The following is a 17,181-nucleotide window of genomic DNA, read 5'->3' as shown; positions in this document are numbered from 1 at the left end:
CAATTAACATAACCTCAGTAATCAATCCATGAGCATTTATTCACAAGTATTAAACCTAACTGTAATCATCTTCATTACCTGCTGCAGCTTACGGTTGCGTATCTTAGGTTTCTGGCATGTAAAGTGATCGAAGAGTGCAGAATCGGTGAAGGTGCTGAGGCTGACCCCTTGCACCTCCACCGGCCCGGCACACACCGGCACTCTGCCGTCAAAGTTGAGGGTCTTGCGTCTTTGCAGGATCCACAACAGACGGCAGTCACACATCAGGGGGTTCCCATCCACTCTGAGGGTCTCCAGACTGTTGACAGAGTGGAAGGAGCCCTCTTCCAGAGTCTGCAGGTCGTTGGAGGAGAAGTTGAGGACCCGGATCTGTCGGAGGCCTCCAAGGGCATGAAGCTCCACTGTCATCAACCCTGTGCTTACCATGATGAGCTCCTTCAGCCTCAGCAGGTCCTTGAAGGCCCAGGGCTCTAGTGTGGTGATGGGATTGTAGGATAGGTTGAGGTGGGTGAGGTGCACCAGGTTCTTGAAGGAAACGGAGGGGACAGAGGTGATGTTGGTGTTGGTAATGGAGAGCCAGTGGAGGTCCAGGCCTTGGAAACTAAAAGGGGAGATGTACTCAAGGTACGGCCAGTGATCGATGTCCAGACCCCGCAGGTTGGAGAGCTTGCGGAAGTTTTGGTCCTCCAGGGCAATGATGCTGAGGTGACGGAGGTGAAGGGTGACCAGACTGCGGAGGTAAGACAGTGTCTGGCCAGAGATGGATGTCAGGTTGCAGCGCTCTATTGTGAGATCTTCCAGCCCCAGTAACCCTGAGAATGCCTGGGAATCAGGAAAATAAAGGGTTTTAAAACATAAAATAAGATATACTTGATGTATTTAACATACAGTACATGCATGATGGCCAACAGTAAATGTTAAATTTTGATGTGTGATGATATGAGCAAATACATGAGCAATAAGAAATTCTAGGAGTTTGTGGGGCCATGAGTACTGTGAAAAGTGCCCACAAACTCTTTTAATAACAGAAAATATTTTTTCCCACACATTTACATGCTCACTAGATACTAAAGATCAAGATAGATATGTGTTTATTGATGAAGTTTCAATTTTGCTTTCCTTTTTTTCATGATGAGCACATAATGTTCCTTTGTTAAAGGAATAGTTCAATATTCAAATATAAGGCTACAGCCAGCAGCCAGTTAGTTAGCTCTGTCAAAAGGTAACAAAATCTGCCTACCAGGAGTCACTCACAGGTTGCCAGCCAACCAGTGAAACTCCATAAAGCCTATTTCCCAAAATGTTGATCATAATTTATAAATCTTGTTCAGATTTCTGAGCCAAACCAGACATCGCTACAGTCACTATGGCTGATAAATAGCTGCTTGGCATTACTGTCTATTTAAAAACACATAATATATTCCTCTACCATCAGTATGAAAGTGTGATTCTCTGGGATCTAATTTCCAATTTAAAAAATAAAGTCCTTCCATCCAGTTTTTCATTACTTACACAGTCACGATACACACAAGATGCTGGAAAACTTACCTTGTGGGATATATAAACCAGGTCGTTGTCTCCCACCTCCAAATATTTCAGACTCCTCAGATCCTGGAAGGTGTAGTCCAATAAAATCACCATCTTGTTCTCGCTCAGGTCCAGGCTGGTCAGATTGCCCAGCTTGGCAAAGGCCCCCATGGGCACTAACTTCAGCTGGTTTCCCCTTAACTTCAGGACTTTAAGACTCTGGAGGGTAGCGAAGGCATTGGGCTCTAATGTGGCGATGAGGTTCTCACTGAGGTCCACTTCCTCCAGCCGCGGGTACGGTGCCAGGTCACCTGCTTGCACCCAGCGGAGACGGTTCTTGCTGAGGTCCAGAAGTTGTGTCTCTGTGGGGATGCCCTCTGGGATGTTGGTGAGCCGACGCCGCTGACACGACACCGACCTCAGCTGAGCCGAGCACTCGCACCGTGGCGGACAGGCCTGGCTACTTCCTGGCAGCGTCAAGGTTATTATGGCAACCAGAGAAGCAACCAGGACCCATCGACACACCCTCGGCCATGGCACTAAGGCACGCCCACCAGGGCCAGGAGAGCCAATCATGGCCCTGGTCTTCTGACTCCTCACCTGTCGCAGGCAGGGTCAGTGCACTACACACCTGCAAGATGACACAGGAGGAAGACAGGAACAGGATAGAAGCAAAGAGAGATTGGAGACATAAAAAAAATATGAGAAGAGTGAATAAAGACACGAAACTAGAGAATCTACCATCTATCATCTCCCATGCTCATAAAAATTACATCCACGCGGCTGTAAATTATCTATGCTTCCTGCAGTTTCAGTAATATTGTACTGAAAGCTCCAGAGATTTGAGACATATCATGACACGGCATTAAACTACAACTGACAAGACCCCATTAAAGGAACATGGATCCGTGTAAGATATTTAAGATAATTTGTCCTTTCACTAATTCATCTATGGTTTCAGTTGGAGTACTGGGACACTGTGAGCCATAAGAGGGAGCTTCTTACTTCAGCTGAGTTCATGCATGTGGCATCTCCTCAGTTCTCCTTGTAGCACTGAGACCGTCTGCTCCATTTTGACAAACACAATGAATTTATTATCACCTCAAAAATACACACACTTCGCTCTTTAACAATCACGTTATGCCTTGAAGCCATGAAATGAAGCCTATGAAATTTGAGGAGCAATTTAGCGTGACTCACTGTGTACTCAAAGTCATATTATGTGTTTGATCAGGTATGTGCTGATGCATGTATGCGTTGGATGTGGCATTTTGCTGGGTATGAATTAAAAATCATTTTTGGTCCTCCTTGCACGAAGATGAGATGAATCACTTGTGCTTTAACATTCCTTCAGGCAACCTGTCATCTCTCCCACACACTGTTTTCAACTGAGAGACGGTCAAAGAGCACCTGGCATTAGATCTGGAACACAACTCAGTGTCCATCTAGTTAGCAGGAAGTGCTATGAATACTTTTATACTTAAGGAAAATGCTGCTAAACTTAAGAGTGTGGAAACAGGAAAGTTTTTTTCCTCTCATGCTAGAAAATGCTCACCAGAAACCCTCAGATGTTAAACTCTTGACTATTTGCTTGGTTGTTTGTTTTTCAGATGAAGTGGAAATGAGAGAGAATATATCATCATCACCAAGGAGTATCATGTTAAAATGCACTCTGATGCTGGCAGTGGAGGGAGGCAGAGCCAAACAGATTAATAATATATGGGTTGGTTTGTACTTAATGGGCAGTGTTCGGAGGGCGAGTCTCACAGTTAAAAGAGCCAAAAGTCACCAGTCTCTCTCTGTGCTGTGTGCTTCGCCTCAAGTCTCTTTCTAGCAAGTTGGATTTAGAAAACAACCTCTTCAACGCCTTATCATATCTGACTGTTTCAATGCGTCGACATCAATGGGATCAAACAGGATGAAATGGGATTTAAGCTAAATTTAAATGATGGCAGACAAATTCTTTGCACACATGCACAACACTCACATATTTTCACACATGATCACACATACACAAACTGCAGTAAAAACCCCAGAGATTGTGTCTCATCTACAAAGCCTCAGGGTGGCTAAGTCCCACATTTTTTGACAGGACTGGAAAACACTCTGTTTACAGATCCCGTATCTGAAGGATCTGGTTGAAATCTGGCACCATTTTTCTGTTCGCTGGGAGACAAAACGCAGTCACTGAGAGGCTGCTGTGCAGACTGTTGCACAAACTGACCCAGTTCTCAGCAGCAACTCAGCCTCGCACTGTCAACCAGCAACAACTCACCATGACCACAACAACAGAGCAGCAAACCTCAGCATCTCCTTGGAATAGAGCCCAGGAGAGTAACAGAGAGATCTGAAAAACAAACATGAGTATACAGATGTTCTGAAATAACAAGCTATTTATAGAACGAAATCAAACAAAATTAGAGTCTGCGTCCCAGCATCGGCCAGATCATTTTTGTGGCGCTGACGTGATATTTCCTCTTGTTGCACCTTTTACTCCACTAAAAGTTTAGATTTTTAGCCACGCTAGCTCTATAGATGACAATGTCGGTCTGTCGGTTGGTCCGCCACTTTGGTCCGGACTGAAATATCGCGACAACTATTAACCATTACTTTGAGATTTTGTACAGACATTCATCGTCCCCAGATGATGAATCGTAATGACTTTGGCGATCCCCTGACTTTTCCTCTAGCGCCATCAGCAGGTCAAACTCTTCCGTTATTCAATTAAATATCTTAACATCTACTGGATGGACTGGCACAAAACTTTGTGCCCAGATGAGGAATCCTACTGACTTTTCCTCTAGCGCCACCATAAATTTGTCATTTTTTATTGAGCTATTCAGAGTGAAATATCTCTGCTACTATCTGATGGATTGCCATGAAATGTGCTACATACATTCATGGTCCCCTGAGAATGTTTTGTAAAAACTTTTATCCCCTGACCTTTCATCTAGTGCTATCATCAGGTCAAAATTTATGTCAATCAGTACTTTGGTTAATGACCAAAAACCTGCAAAACTAATGACATCCCTAGCAGCCTCAGCTATACTTTGTGTTTATTGCTAATTTGCAAATGTTAGCATGCTAACACGCTAAACTAAGATGTTAAACATACAGTAAGCCTTAACCTGCTAAACATCAACGTGCTAGCATTATCATTGTGAGCATGTTAGCATGCCGACATTAGCATTTAGCTCAAAGCACCGCTGTGCTTAAGCTGCTAGCATGACGCTTATTCTTGTTATATTCTGAGTGTATACAGTGTCTGTGTGAGTGCCAGTGCACATCTGCCCGGCTCTTAGGCAGGATGGATGCAACCTGTCTCCACACCCCTCGTGAGAGTCATCCTACGGGTCAATGGCAGAGTCACAGCATGAATCAGTGAGCTGACATCGTGGAGGCAGACAAGGTCCTCACTGCTTGACTCAAGGACAGACAGGGATCCTTAAAACACACACACACACACACACACACACACACACACACACACACACACACACACACACTTTATCAAACACATGGACGCAGAGGAGTCTGCACATCACCCAGTGAGCAGGCGAATAAATACACACCTTTACTCTCACTCCCATGGCAAATGCTGAGGATAGCTTTTATTGTTGCAGCAGGTGGTTTTATCAGAAGACCATTTCCATATTCTGCTTCAAAATTAAAGAGCACAGGGTCAGTCTTACAGCTTGTTCCTGCACCTGGACAGCCAACAAACTCACTAGGAGTCCCCAAATTCACACTACAAACTGTAAATTAATATTTAAGGCAACAGCAGTGGCAAATTCTATCCAGACAGTGAAGAAGGCAGATTCTGCCACAGGCCAGCTGTCCAGGGAGAAAGAAGGAGAAGAATGGGAGGAAAATTTACCCAGTAGCTAAAAATAACAAAATTTTAGATGGCTGACCTAATGAACAGATGGTGGGGAAAAACATCCCTGTCCAATCACACATATATCATCAGCCTGCACAGGCAACACTGATGGCTAGATGTCTTATACACCGGTTGTTTCATCTGATTGATCTCATCAAAGTTGGTATAGTCTGATTAAAAACACCATGTTGCCAAGAATAGACGCTTCCTAAACCACTGTGGAGGAAAAATAAGGTTGTGGTCATTGTCTGGTGTGTATTTGTGTGGCAGTATGTCTGACCGTAAATAGGTCATCCATGTTGACTGGTAGCCTTTATAAGCCTTTATATTTGGCCAGCAGAGCGTGGATCTCTTCAGCCCTCCTTCATAAGCTTTGTCTGGCTTTTTCGCTTTCTCTCTCTCACCCACCCACACATACACTTGCCCCAACCACACACACACACACACACGCACACACACACACTCAATAATAACCTCTAAAAGAGACACAATTTAGCATCAGTGATGTAGGAGCAGTCGAGCAGTCAGCAGGCTATTAGAGAAAGCCTTTTACATTTTATTGTTGCAAACAAACTGAGGTGCAAACTTGACACATTTTCACTTTTCAGAGGAAAGCTGACAGTTTGTACTTTCTATTGCTAAGTAGCTATAAGTCCAATATTAAATCTGTGCTTAGTCACTCCATTTTAAGTCCAAGTCAAGTGTTGAGTACAGCTTAGCAGCTCTCTGGTACAGCTGCACTGAAGGGGGGAGTAAAGGGGAACGTAAACGGTCAGGAGAGAAGACAACTGTGGTCAATTTGTCCAAAGCAGAGATTTAAGATTTCATTAAAATGTGGAAATTCTCAGTTTGGCTCTATTACTCTACAAGAAATATAAACTAGTCCAAGTCAACATGACAGTTTCTTTTGTAAGTCTGAAAAGTTAAATCAAGTTTATTTGTGTCTCTTCTAATCAAAGTTTGTCTCAAAAAGGATTCACAATGCCCACATTGTAATCTAGTAAGTGAAAAAACAAAAACAACAACGCCCAAACTTAGACCCTTGATGATAACAAAGGAAAACTGTCATCACAACATAATTAGGTGGGAAAAAATGGAAGAAGCCCAGGGTAGAGGCTCACAGAGCAGTATCCCCACAGTGACGAGGCGTACAATGCCTGGAGTGGGAACACAAAGATAAAATATGAATAAAAAAGTGGAACAGAAAGAATTAACAGAATACAAACACTTGGCCAACATTCATAAAGTCTCTGTCACTTGTCTACATTATGGCCATCATTCCGACACCAAGTGACAGACGACAGTGTGACCATAGACCACAGCTCCTAATGTTCACATAGAAAACTGAACGTTTTTCAAGCTGACATCAGTTCAGTGGGCTGCAGTGTGCAATGTGAAGGACACTGCAGTTGTTTTGAGTTTGCAAAGAGAGACAATACTCATGACGGTGCTCGGTGCCATGCAATCCTACTGTAGCTGCATCCTCTTCCTCTAAGAACTCTGAGTCACTGAGGCAGCGAGTGTGAACTGATTGAGAGTGACATGCTGCCTGGTTTGACCTTTAGCTGATTAGAGCCAAAAACACAAACCTTTGACTTGACTGCTACAGTAGTGTTTTATTTGACAGCCCAAATGGTATTTCTAGTATTTAAACAATTTAAAGAATTAAACTCCAGTTGAAAAACACCCATTGTAACAAGTTATTTGGTCTCTTCTCTAGCCTTACATGTCAATGTTGTGTTCACAACTTGTTTCTGTTGCCCCAAGTGGCCAAAAAATCAGTTATTGCAGGTGTAAGAATATAAGCTATTTAGCAATACTGCAGTACTGCAGCAGTACTAAAACGAACACACACCTTCAGAGTTGTTGTTCTGGTTCTTTGTTCTGGAGTGATTGTACAAAATATCGTGGGCCATGATGAGTAATATGTTAGCTTAAGCATGTGCATAATTTTAGCCTAATATTTGCATCACAGAATGTGATAGCCCTCTTTTTATTTAAGAACAATAATAAATCTGGCATTACCTTTGTTTCCAGTCATTTCCAATAGATCTTAATTGTCTGCACTTGAGAGCGTGTTACTAAATTCTCCTTATTTGATGCTTACTCTGATGGACATTTACTGTTCCAGTTTTTTGTTTCACTTCAGCCAATTTCCCATTATTTTATTCCTATTTACTAATCCTTATTTATATGTTATAAATATATTTTTGCAGAATAACACATCACTGAGTAAAATGTGATGCTTTTTGGGGGGCAGCTGAGGGGTAAATCCTGGCTTCTGATTGGCTATTCCTGCTCTGAGCAGATGTGTGATTCATGATGTGGTCACTTGGGAGCTGCTCTTAAAGAGCAACTTAACACCCCCTAAAGATCTTGTTTTCGCTGATCTTTCATGGTTTAACTCACCTTGCTGCAGTGATGTAGAAGTGTACTCTAGGACCCTGTGACATAACTGCTGGGTGTGGTACAGGTGCAACAGGCTTCAAACATTTCAGCCTGGTGTTAAGTTACTCTTTAAAGGTTTCTCTGACATTCTGCTGTAAGTGTACATGCAAATGACTGTTTCACACACAGTCATTGCATGTATACTGAGTTGACGGGCTGCTAAGCTGAGGATGCAAGGAAACATATCCACACTGTCAGTCTCACTCCTCTCATATTCTCCTGACAACTTGAGTCTACAGCAGAGCTAGATGCTTACAGCACACACACCTATCCAAATGCACACACACTCTCACATCACCCCTCTGCTGATGACTGGCTCCTCGTACAGGGGATGATGTTTCACGAAATGAGAGACGATTTCTGACTCACGCAGCATCCCACTGTATAACTGGGTGATCCCAAAAATACTTTACAGATCTCTACGATTTCTCTGAGCTGATGTATGTCTGCATCTTTCCTGAGTAGCACAGTAAAGTGAGATGCCACCAATACTGAGACTTAGTTAGCAAAAAGTGGCACAAGTTAAGGAAGCCAGACTCCAGCCTCAGTTCTCTAACTGCATCAAAGTCAGCCAAAATCACACTGAAACTGAACATCAGCGCAGGATGCACAGTGCATCAAGAACAAGGCCTGACAGCCACAGAGGAACAACAACACAACAAAGAGAAGCTAAAACAAGTTAAGATAAAACCCCATAAGACAAAAAATAAAAAATGTGAAATAACAAAATGTGCTGCTTTTTCATTAAGGGGGAAAGAATCTATTCCTGTCCTCAAATGACTTCTTCAACAAACATCACAACCCCAAAAACAAATTTCTTTCTTCATCTTAAAAGTTATTTTAATTGGAATGACTGTTTGTTGAATAATACTCCAACACACACACACACACACACACACACACACACACACACACAATATATAAATGTCCCTGCATTCAGACAGGAGCTGTCTGGGTTGGTGTATGGGCAGGGGGTAGACAACGCTAAGTGGATTAGAAGGGAGATGAGCCCAAAAGGTCGTTTCGTGTGTGTGTCATGTTTTCACTTTGAATTTCACCGGCACTGAGACCTCAGAGAGAGGCACTGGGCTCAGCAGGGAGTCTGACTGGCAAATCCCATGATACTGATAGCTTTGGTCTGTATCAGTTTCACTCAGTGCAGCAGACATTACTCAAAGTGATTAGACACAAGGAGCTAATCCATAAAACATAGAGGCAATTAATCAATGAATATTCACTGAACTATATTATATTATACCTGCCCTGACCTACACTTGAACTCTAAGGAGGTGAAAGAGGTTGTCAGCTCTATTCAGGGTTCCTGCAGGGTTCAGAAACCCTCTTTAATACCACATAGAAAGCAAAACCTGTTTCACAATCAGCCAAAGTATGAAAGTATGATGCTACTTGGTATAGTACTTTCCAGCAGTATATACACATTATATACACTGATTCCTAATGATAGAATTAATGTAATGAATGCGACCTGGACCTGGATAAGTGGTATAAAATGGATGGATTAACCAATTAAAAATGCTGAACTCAGTTAAGTTAATTTAAGTCTTTGCTCAAATCAACACTTGCCCATTAAGAGACAATGAGCTTCCTCGCTACTGTAGTTAGCAGTAGTGACAGTGTTTGCTACAGGACTGATGGTGCTGAGTCAAACTCCACGAAAAAGGATTGAACAGACTCCTGCGTGCACAAATCCACTGCAGAAACAATCCCACTTTTAGTTTATAGAGGTGTAACGACCCCGGCAGCAAGTAATCTGCTACAAAAAGATTTTATAACTAACATTACTGTCCACAGCAGGCAAGAGAAAATATTTAAGGAATTTAAAATGTAATACCTTCTCAGGCCTTTTTTGAGGGAACTGGATTCAATGCTTTTTAAAGACCTGCAGATACTCTGTCTACCAAGAATGTCTTGTTTGTTTGTTTGTCTGTTAGTTAACAGGATATCGCAAACTTGAAACTTGGTACAAGGTTAGACCATGTATCAAAGAACAAGTGACTTTTTGCGCAGACCTGATTTCATCTGAGCAATCAGGAATTATTTCAGGAATTTCTTAACATTGGGAGATAGGGCATTTTTGAACATTTTTGCAATTTTCTTTCTATAGTTTTACGATTATGCTTTGTTGGTAAGTGATAGTAGAGACACAGAAGGGAAAGATCTGAAGAGAGAGAGAAGTATGACATGCAACAATAATTCCCAAACAGATTGGAACCAATCGGTTGCTGATTGGTTGCTGCAGTTATATGTGTGGGTCTTTGGCCTTTGCAATTTTCTTGCCAAATACTCAGTTACTGGAGTGAAAGTGGCACATGCATCCCAAGAGTGTCTATCACTATATGTAAATGCAGATATGCATCAAACTACACTAATTTAGATGCTAATAAAAGCATTTTTGCAGACTGTGTAGCCTTGGTGGAGGTATGTGCGGTCTGAGTGCTTTCTAGTTCATCCTGTAATTACAGTCAGTGCACCATGCGCGTAATTGCCACGAGAGACCGGGGGACACATCTCCCCCAATGTACGAAAGAGGAGAAAGAAGAGAGAAATTTGACCCCCCCAAAAAACTGTCATCCATCAGTACAGGTTTAAGCTCATACTTTTCTGTGTTTAATTACACTCAGTCGGGTGGAGGCAGCATTCATTGTACTAAGCGTAGTGGCGTACCACAAAAGAAACAAAAAAAGAAGATACTCGCGCGCGTGTTTGTGTGTGTGTATATGTATACAGAAAGCGGACTGATAAGATGCAGGTTCGAGGTAAGCACCAAGACATTGTATTACTCACACAACACTCGCATAACAATATTGTTGGCAGCATGTTGCGTCTTGTATTGAAGTTCATTATTTCAGAGTTTGTCTGGGGCGAGAAAAAAAGTTTGTAGAACTTGGCTAGCAGCCAACCTCCATATTGCTAGCTGTTGTCCTGAGCTCTCTGTCTCTCTTTTGGTTACTTGCTTCACTAAAACTAACATTGGTGATCCTGAATAACACACACACACACACACACACACACACACACAGTTTACTTATGTTACTTTTGGGGACATTACATAGATTTACATTCATTTCCCTAACCCTAACCATAACCACTATTTGCCTAACCCTAACCTTAATCCCTGAAAAATCTTGGCTTTTTTGGGGGACAAAAGCCATGTCCCCAATTGGACAAGCTGTTCCCAATTAACTGGTCTTCAGTCTGAAATGTGTCCCCGAAGGTAACTTAAATCAGATTACGCACACACACACACACACACACTCTCTCTCTCTTTCTCTCAGTCACTCAGTCACTCCCCACTTGGTCCCCCCCAAAGTCTAAGTGAGGATTTTGCCCTTGCAGTTCACATATTATGATGACTACTGTCTATCTCTAAAATTGTATACACTTTATTGTTTAGGTTGTCTTGTAGTTTGCGTTTTTACTGCAGTAAACTACTTGGAATATTCTGTTTATTCATAAATGGTCATGAGTTGAATATTAACATGAACACTGTAGCCTGTCCAGCCACACCTTTATCTTACTGTAATATTAAGGTCTATGCATCTGGTCTCAGGTAAATGACACCTTACACATGTGCTAAGAAATGTGAAATAAATCAAATTTGCTGACAAAAATGGATTGTGAAATCGTCTCCACTACGAGACACAGGAGTTAACATTCTCATCGGTTTCAAATGTCTCTGTGCTGTTTCACCAAGTCAGTATCTGATGCACACTTGGTATCGAGATCTAGCTGCTCTCACTCTTCCTATCGTACTTTAGCGGGTAGATGCATCCATTGTGTCACTGAGAACATGCATATTGAGAAAGATACAATATTTTTGCTTCACTTCTTTGATGTCTTGTGTTACTTTGTTCCTTGCTTGATTTTGCTCCCACTCACTACTGGCTTTGTTATTTTCCTCTCTGTTATAATGAGCAACAGTGCTGTGCAGTCCAGAACATCAAATCCATGACAAACATCAATGAAGAGTGTGTGTGTGTGTGTGTGCGCGTTTGAGTGTGTGTGGGCATGTTTCAATCCTCTGAAGTGATTGTATCTGTATATCTGTTTTTTTCTGCTGTAATTATTTTCTTTGTGCTCGCTGCAAACGAGATCAGAAAGGGAACCTCTGTGGATACTTCGCTAAACCATCCACCTGCCGAAACAACTGACCATCTATTTTGTTGCAGTTGATCCTGTCTAGTCAGTCAGATTACAGTAATAACGGACAATTGTCAAAAATCAAAATTGGTAGAAAGTATTCCCAATCACAAAACTAAACACCAGATAGTTTTCAGTGTCTCAGCTTTAACAGCATTGTTATTTAAACCTTTATGTGAAATCCCCTGTACACCTAAAATAAATTAAACTGGAATCCTGCATGTAAACCTATACACACTCTGTCTACGCATCTCCCTCTGTCTTTGTCACCTCTTTTTCTTTCTGGGTATAATCTGACAGCTCAAGAGAGTCCTGTGTTTGACAGTCGTGATAAATATACAAGGAGGGATGGTGGGATTAAAGGGAAAAACAAAAACAAAACACTGCAGCATCCAATGAATCACTTCAAACGTTGTTTGTTCTCTCTCTTCAAAAGTAGAACAAACATATATGAAATTATCTATAACCCTGATGTGTTATCATCTGTTGCCTTTCTGTGACAATCTTGCATTACTGACCTTTCTGGAACAAACACACATCGACATAAATGATTAAAAAGATTGCTAGACACATAAAAATATACACATTTTGACCAATATATTGTCATTTTTCCAGTGGTTCATACATGCATGAAGACATATACACATGCACACACACACAACAAGTGTTAATTAATTTGCAAATATCTGTTTATAGAGATTAGGTCTTATTAATATAAACTAATATCTAAAGAGTAAACAAGATTACGAGATTACAGCCACGCTAGCGGCACTGTTAGGCTGTACTTGGGACACAGCGGTGCTTTGGCATTCATCCTCTGGGGACCATAAATGTCTGAACAAAATTTCATGGCAATCCATCCGATAGTTGTTGAGATATTTCAGTCTGAACTAAAGGTGGACCGACTGACTGACTTTGCCATCCCTACAGCTGCTTGAATGGTTAAAAACCTTTGGTTAATCAAAATTAAGGGGTTAATAGTTACTCTGACCATCTAAACTAGTCAGAAATGTAATATTTTGAAAACAAAGAGCATTTCAGTCAGCACTCACATTCAGTGAACATGGATCGTTTTGTTTAACTGGAAGGCCTGGCACGTTTAATTAGCAGTAGCTATTCTGATGATTCTCACACCCTGCAGTGTTTTGACCTGCTTTTCTTTGGCTCAAACCTGAGCACATGGCTACACATACTGAGAGCACAGACCCATGAAAAGACACACACACAGCATGCTCACACACACAAACACACACACAGGCAGATACATATAGTGTAGTAAACAAACAACAGAGGACAGCCCGGGAACCTAGCTTATTAGATAGGTAACCTTGCCTGCAGCCATATGGTCTCTGCTCAGGTGTTAAGTTGACTATTTCAGATTCAGAATAAACGCCATTTCTACCATGTGACATCACACTTTCCGCTCCATCTCCTAATAAAGTCATGTGATCTGGAGGTTCAGGGGTTACTGCGTTGTCATAAATCCCCAGCGCAGTGGTCGTTCCGACTCAGCAGATTGGTTTACATCCCAACAAAAGTCACCCACACATTATCACTAGACACAGGTCTGTTCAAACTCTAAACATATATATATATATATATATATATATATATATATATATATATATATATATATATATATATATATAGGCAGCTCTGACTCACATGCACATACACGGTTCTGTAGAGTGAATCCGAAAAACTTAATTGTCTATCACAAGACGATGGAAATGTGTCTCTGATGTTGCTCACAGGTAAGTGAAGTGCAAGAATGTTTCCCTAATTGAGAGATTTTCTTTGCCTACACATTTTAACCTTATTCATCTGCATTCAGCAGTTATGGCAGTGTCACTACAAGTGTGGTCCTGTTATCCATTGCCTCATTAGCAAGCAGGTTGGAGCTGCTACACAGCCCATTTCTTAATGCTGAAAGATGTATAAAATCACCTTTCTCTTCTCGGTTCAGATCCAAGCAGAGTCGCTGTGATGTGTTGAAATGGCATGTGTGCTGGTCTGTGTGATAGGGTTCTACATGTGCACCATTTTATTTTTTCAGGAACGATGAAGAGCTCGTTCTGCAGATCAGAGGTTTGGACACACGCCAGCTGGTAGGCAGATAGAAGACTTACAAGTCATTAAGTCTGGTACGTGCACTACTGAAGCTACACAAAGCTGCACAAATTGTGCCTGTGCATGCACACAACTAAGCCTGTGTTTACACAGCTTTTTCTAAGTGTATTGAGGAAAAGCATTTAGTATGGCAATTGTGTATCCTGGGATGTAATTAACCAGCAAGTGCAGAGATTATTACACTATTAGCAAGAGTGCAAGTTAGAGAGAAGGAGTTAAGAATAGCAGGGAGATAAAAAATAATTTAATCAAACTTGACCTGTCTGAGAAAAAAACGTTCACACATGCAGACACCAATCATTTTGAGTGACACACAATATGACAAGTGACTAAACAGCCTTGAATTAGTCTTGCCCTTTGGGGATCTGTGGCCTTATTACTGGCATGGATTGAAATGACTCATTAATTATCTCACACTTTGCTTTTGCTTGCAAAAAGCTTGGTCACCGCCATGAGCTTTATTTGATTGTATTTCCTCATGTTTGTGAAATACTCACAGAATATCTATCTGTCTCATTTTTACATGTCAGTGAAGTATTGTGTGGGTCATGCTGATAAATGAGGCCTCATATTGTTGCCAAAGAAGGAAAAACCTCTCCTTCAAGCAAACAGGGGACTCTGTCCTCACAGTTCTGATTACCGGGCTCTGGACGGGATATGAAGGGAGTTCATTTCTGGTGTCATTTCCTTTCTAAAGGCTAATGAGTTTCCACATAACAAAACGGTGAGCCAATCACAAGGGTTGGTCATTGGGAAGTGAAATCACGTCTTCTTCTCAGTGCCAACGGAGCAGCTGCAGATTGTGATGATAGCCGGGCGATTACTGTGAAGGAAAACATTTCCCTGGAGACATCTCACCTGAAAGGCAACGGCCCCCTTTTCACCCTGTACAGCTTAGCCTGTGTGTGTGTATGTTTGTGAGTGTGTATGAGGTGTGGGAGTGTGTTTCTATATCCCTTCGGTATCAAGAAGAAAAGAAACTAATTCAATTCTCCAGCTCGTTAGATAGGTGAAAGCCAAACGGGGAATTTAAAACCAAGACAGCCAATGCCTCCTCAATATACCACTGCAAATAAGACGGGTGCTGGAAGAAGTGTGATGAAAAGAAACTGAAGGAAGATTGAAATAGATAAGTGTAGAGCTGCATAATATGACCACAATGTGAGTGATAGATAGATTTGGGTGTCAGAGGAAGAGATGATGGACATAGAGGACAGGAAAGAAGTGAGGGTAATAGATGAAAGAGGATGAAGTGGGCAGGACGCTCTGTCTCACTCTGTCACTAATGATGGAGGAAGGTCAAAGATATTCCACAGCTGAGAGAATCTAATGATGCAAATTAGGCCTGACGCTCAGTCAGATGCCACAAGAGAGGCCCAGGAATCCTGATGATGCTAGATAGCGAGATTGTCTGAAGCCTGAAATTTAGTATTTTAAATATCAGTTTATAACACCAGGCGTCAGTGGCATTTCAGTGAAAAGGCCACATCTGTCTACTAGAAAAGAGGGAAACCTGTGTAATTTGCACAGCTGAACGCAGCCTGACTGACTGGTACATGGTACAAATATATAACTGTCTGTGTGGCAAGCAAACAGCGAGAAAAGGAATGAGTTGGAGGGAGAAAGGAGGGGGAGGGGAGGAGTGTGACAGCTTTCCTTCCCCGGTCTTTGAAGAGCAGCATGATGCCGGATTCACATGGGAAGAATTTACGATGAATATGTACATAGCTTTGACCTGAATGCATAAACTGAATGCAAATGTATGTTAAATTGCACTCAGACTCCAATGCAATTTCTCATTCTGTTTTTTTAATTGCTTTTTGTTGCACAAAAGAAATGCAATAACTTGACATCAAATTATCCCCCAGCATATAAAATGACCTTTCGCTCTTAATCAAGCTGTTGTAAATAAACCATATACCCAAGAAGGATTTTCATGTACAGTGGAAACGTACAGTATAGGTACAAGGACGGGGAAAGCATTGCATATGCATACATGGCAGGGATGTAGACGGCAGAGTAATTGCACTGCTTCACGGATAATAGTGACCCTGTTAGCCCAAAAGCTTATTGGCTGCCCGTTTCTCTGATTCTGCCCGCGCAACCAATAGGAGCTGTCGCTACCGTTTCAGATGTGGGGATGAAGGGGCAGAAAGAGGGGGGAGAGAAACAGAGAAATAGAGGTGAAGGCAGAAAAAAATGGGAATGGAGGATGTGGGGAGGGGAGAGAAATGGAGAGGATGGAGGACAAGGATGGAGATGTGAAATAAAAGAAAGCAGGGGATGTGGAGGAGAGAGCTGAAGCCTTTGTACTGAGGAAACAAAGGCGACAATCCCTGAGCACTGATAAAATGGTTCAGCTTTTGGTAGTACAACACCAACAGAGCATATGTGTGTGTGTGTGTGTGTGTGTGTGTGTGTGTGTGTGTGTGTGTGTGTGTGTAAGAAGATGGAGCTTTACAGGACATTAGACGATCATCACACTTCCTGGATCCTTTTCTCACCAGAGATCCCAGAGGAGGTTATACAAACCCCCCTATCCACACACACACACACACACACACACACACACACACACACACACACACACACACACACACACACATATTTATACATACATATGTTGTGAAGGCTTTGTAAACACTGCAGAGCAAAGTGGTGAAAAGAAACAGATCATTGGGAGGAAGAGGAGGAGGAGGAGGAGGAGGAGGAGGAGAGGGATCACAGGGGAGGAAGTTTCTGGAAAGGTCATAAAAGTGGTTGAACAAATAAGGGATGTTGGCGGAGTGAGAATAAAGTAAAATGATGGCAAAAAAACACACAGGATGGGAAAATAGATAGAGAAGGAGATTAAAGGGACAACAAGTCAGAGAAAGAGAGAGGTAGAAAGAGCTTTGAGCGATGAGCAGGTTGCCAGGTTTGGGGAAAGTTCAGGGTTGGTTTGTTGATTGACAGCAGACTATCTGGAGTCACAGCTCGGTGACAGCTTCCATTAGCATACATGTGATAGCACACATACAAGTGTGCACACACAC

The 17,181-nt window shown here is 42.0% G+C and overlaps 1 protein-coding gene across 1 annotated transcript in view; it reads right to left on the bottom strand.

Annotated features, from left to right (window-relative positions):
- LOC122886277 (leucine-rich repeat and immunoglobulin-like domain-containing nogo receptor-interacting protein 3) overlaps window positions 1-17,181 on the bottom strand; it is a 38,343-nt gene that overhangs the window by 7,540 nt on the left and 13,622 nt on the right. The window contains exons 2-3 of the mRNA XM_044218243.1: window positions 1,549-2,158; window positions 79-822 (exon numbers count right to left, since the gene is read on the bottom strand). Coding sequence (XP_044074178.1) covers window positions 79-822; window positions 1,549-2,103 — 1,299 coding nt within the window. The 5' untranslated portion in view covers window positions 2,104-2,158. The remainder of the gene's footprint in view (window positions 1-78; window positions 823-1,548; window positions 2,159-17,181) is intronic.

This window comes from Siniperca chuatsi, linkage group LG13 (assembly GCF_020085105.1).
Source record: "Siniperca chuatsi isolate FFG_IHB_CAS linkage group LG13, ASM2008510v1, whole genome shotgun sequence".
In the NCBI taxonomy this organism is placed as follows: Eukaryota; Metazoa; Chordata; class Actinopteri; order Centrarchiformes; family Sinipercidae; genus Siniperca; species Siniperca chuatsi.
This window is presented reverse-complemented; position numbering and strand designations above follow the sequence as displayed.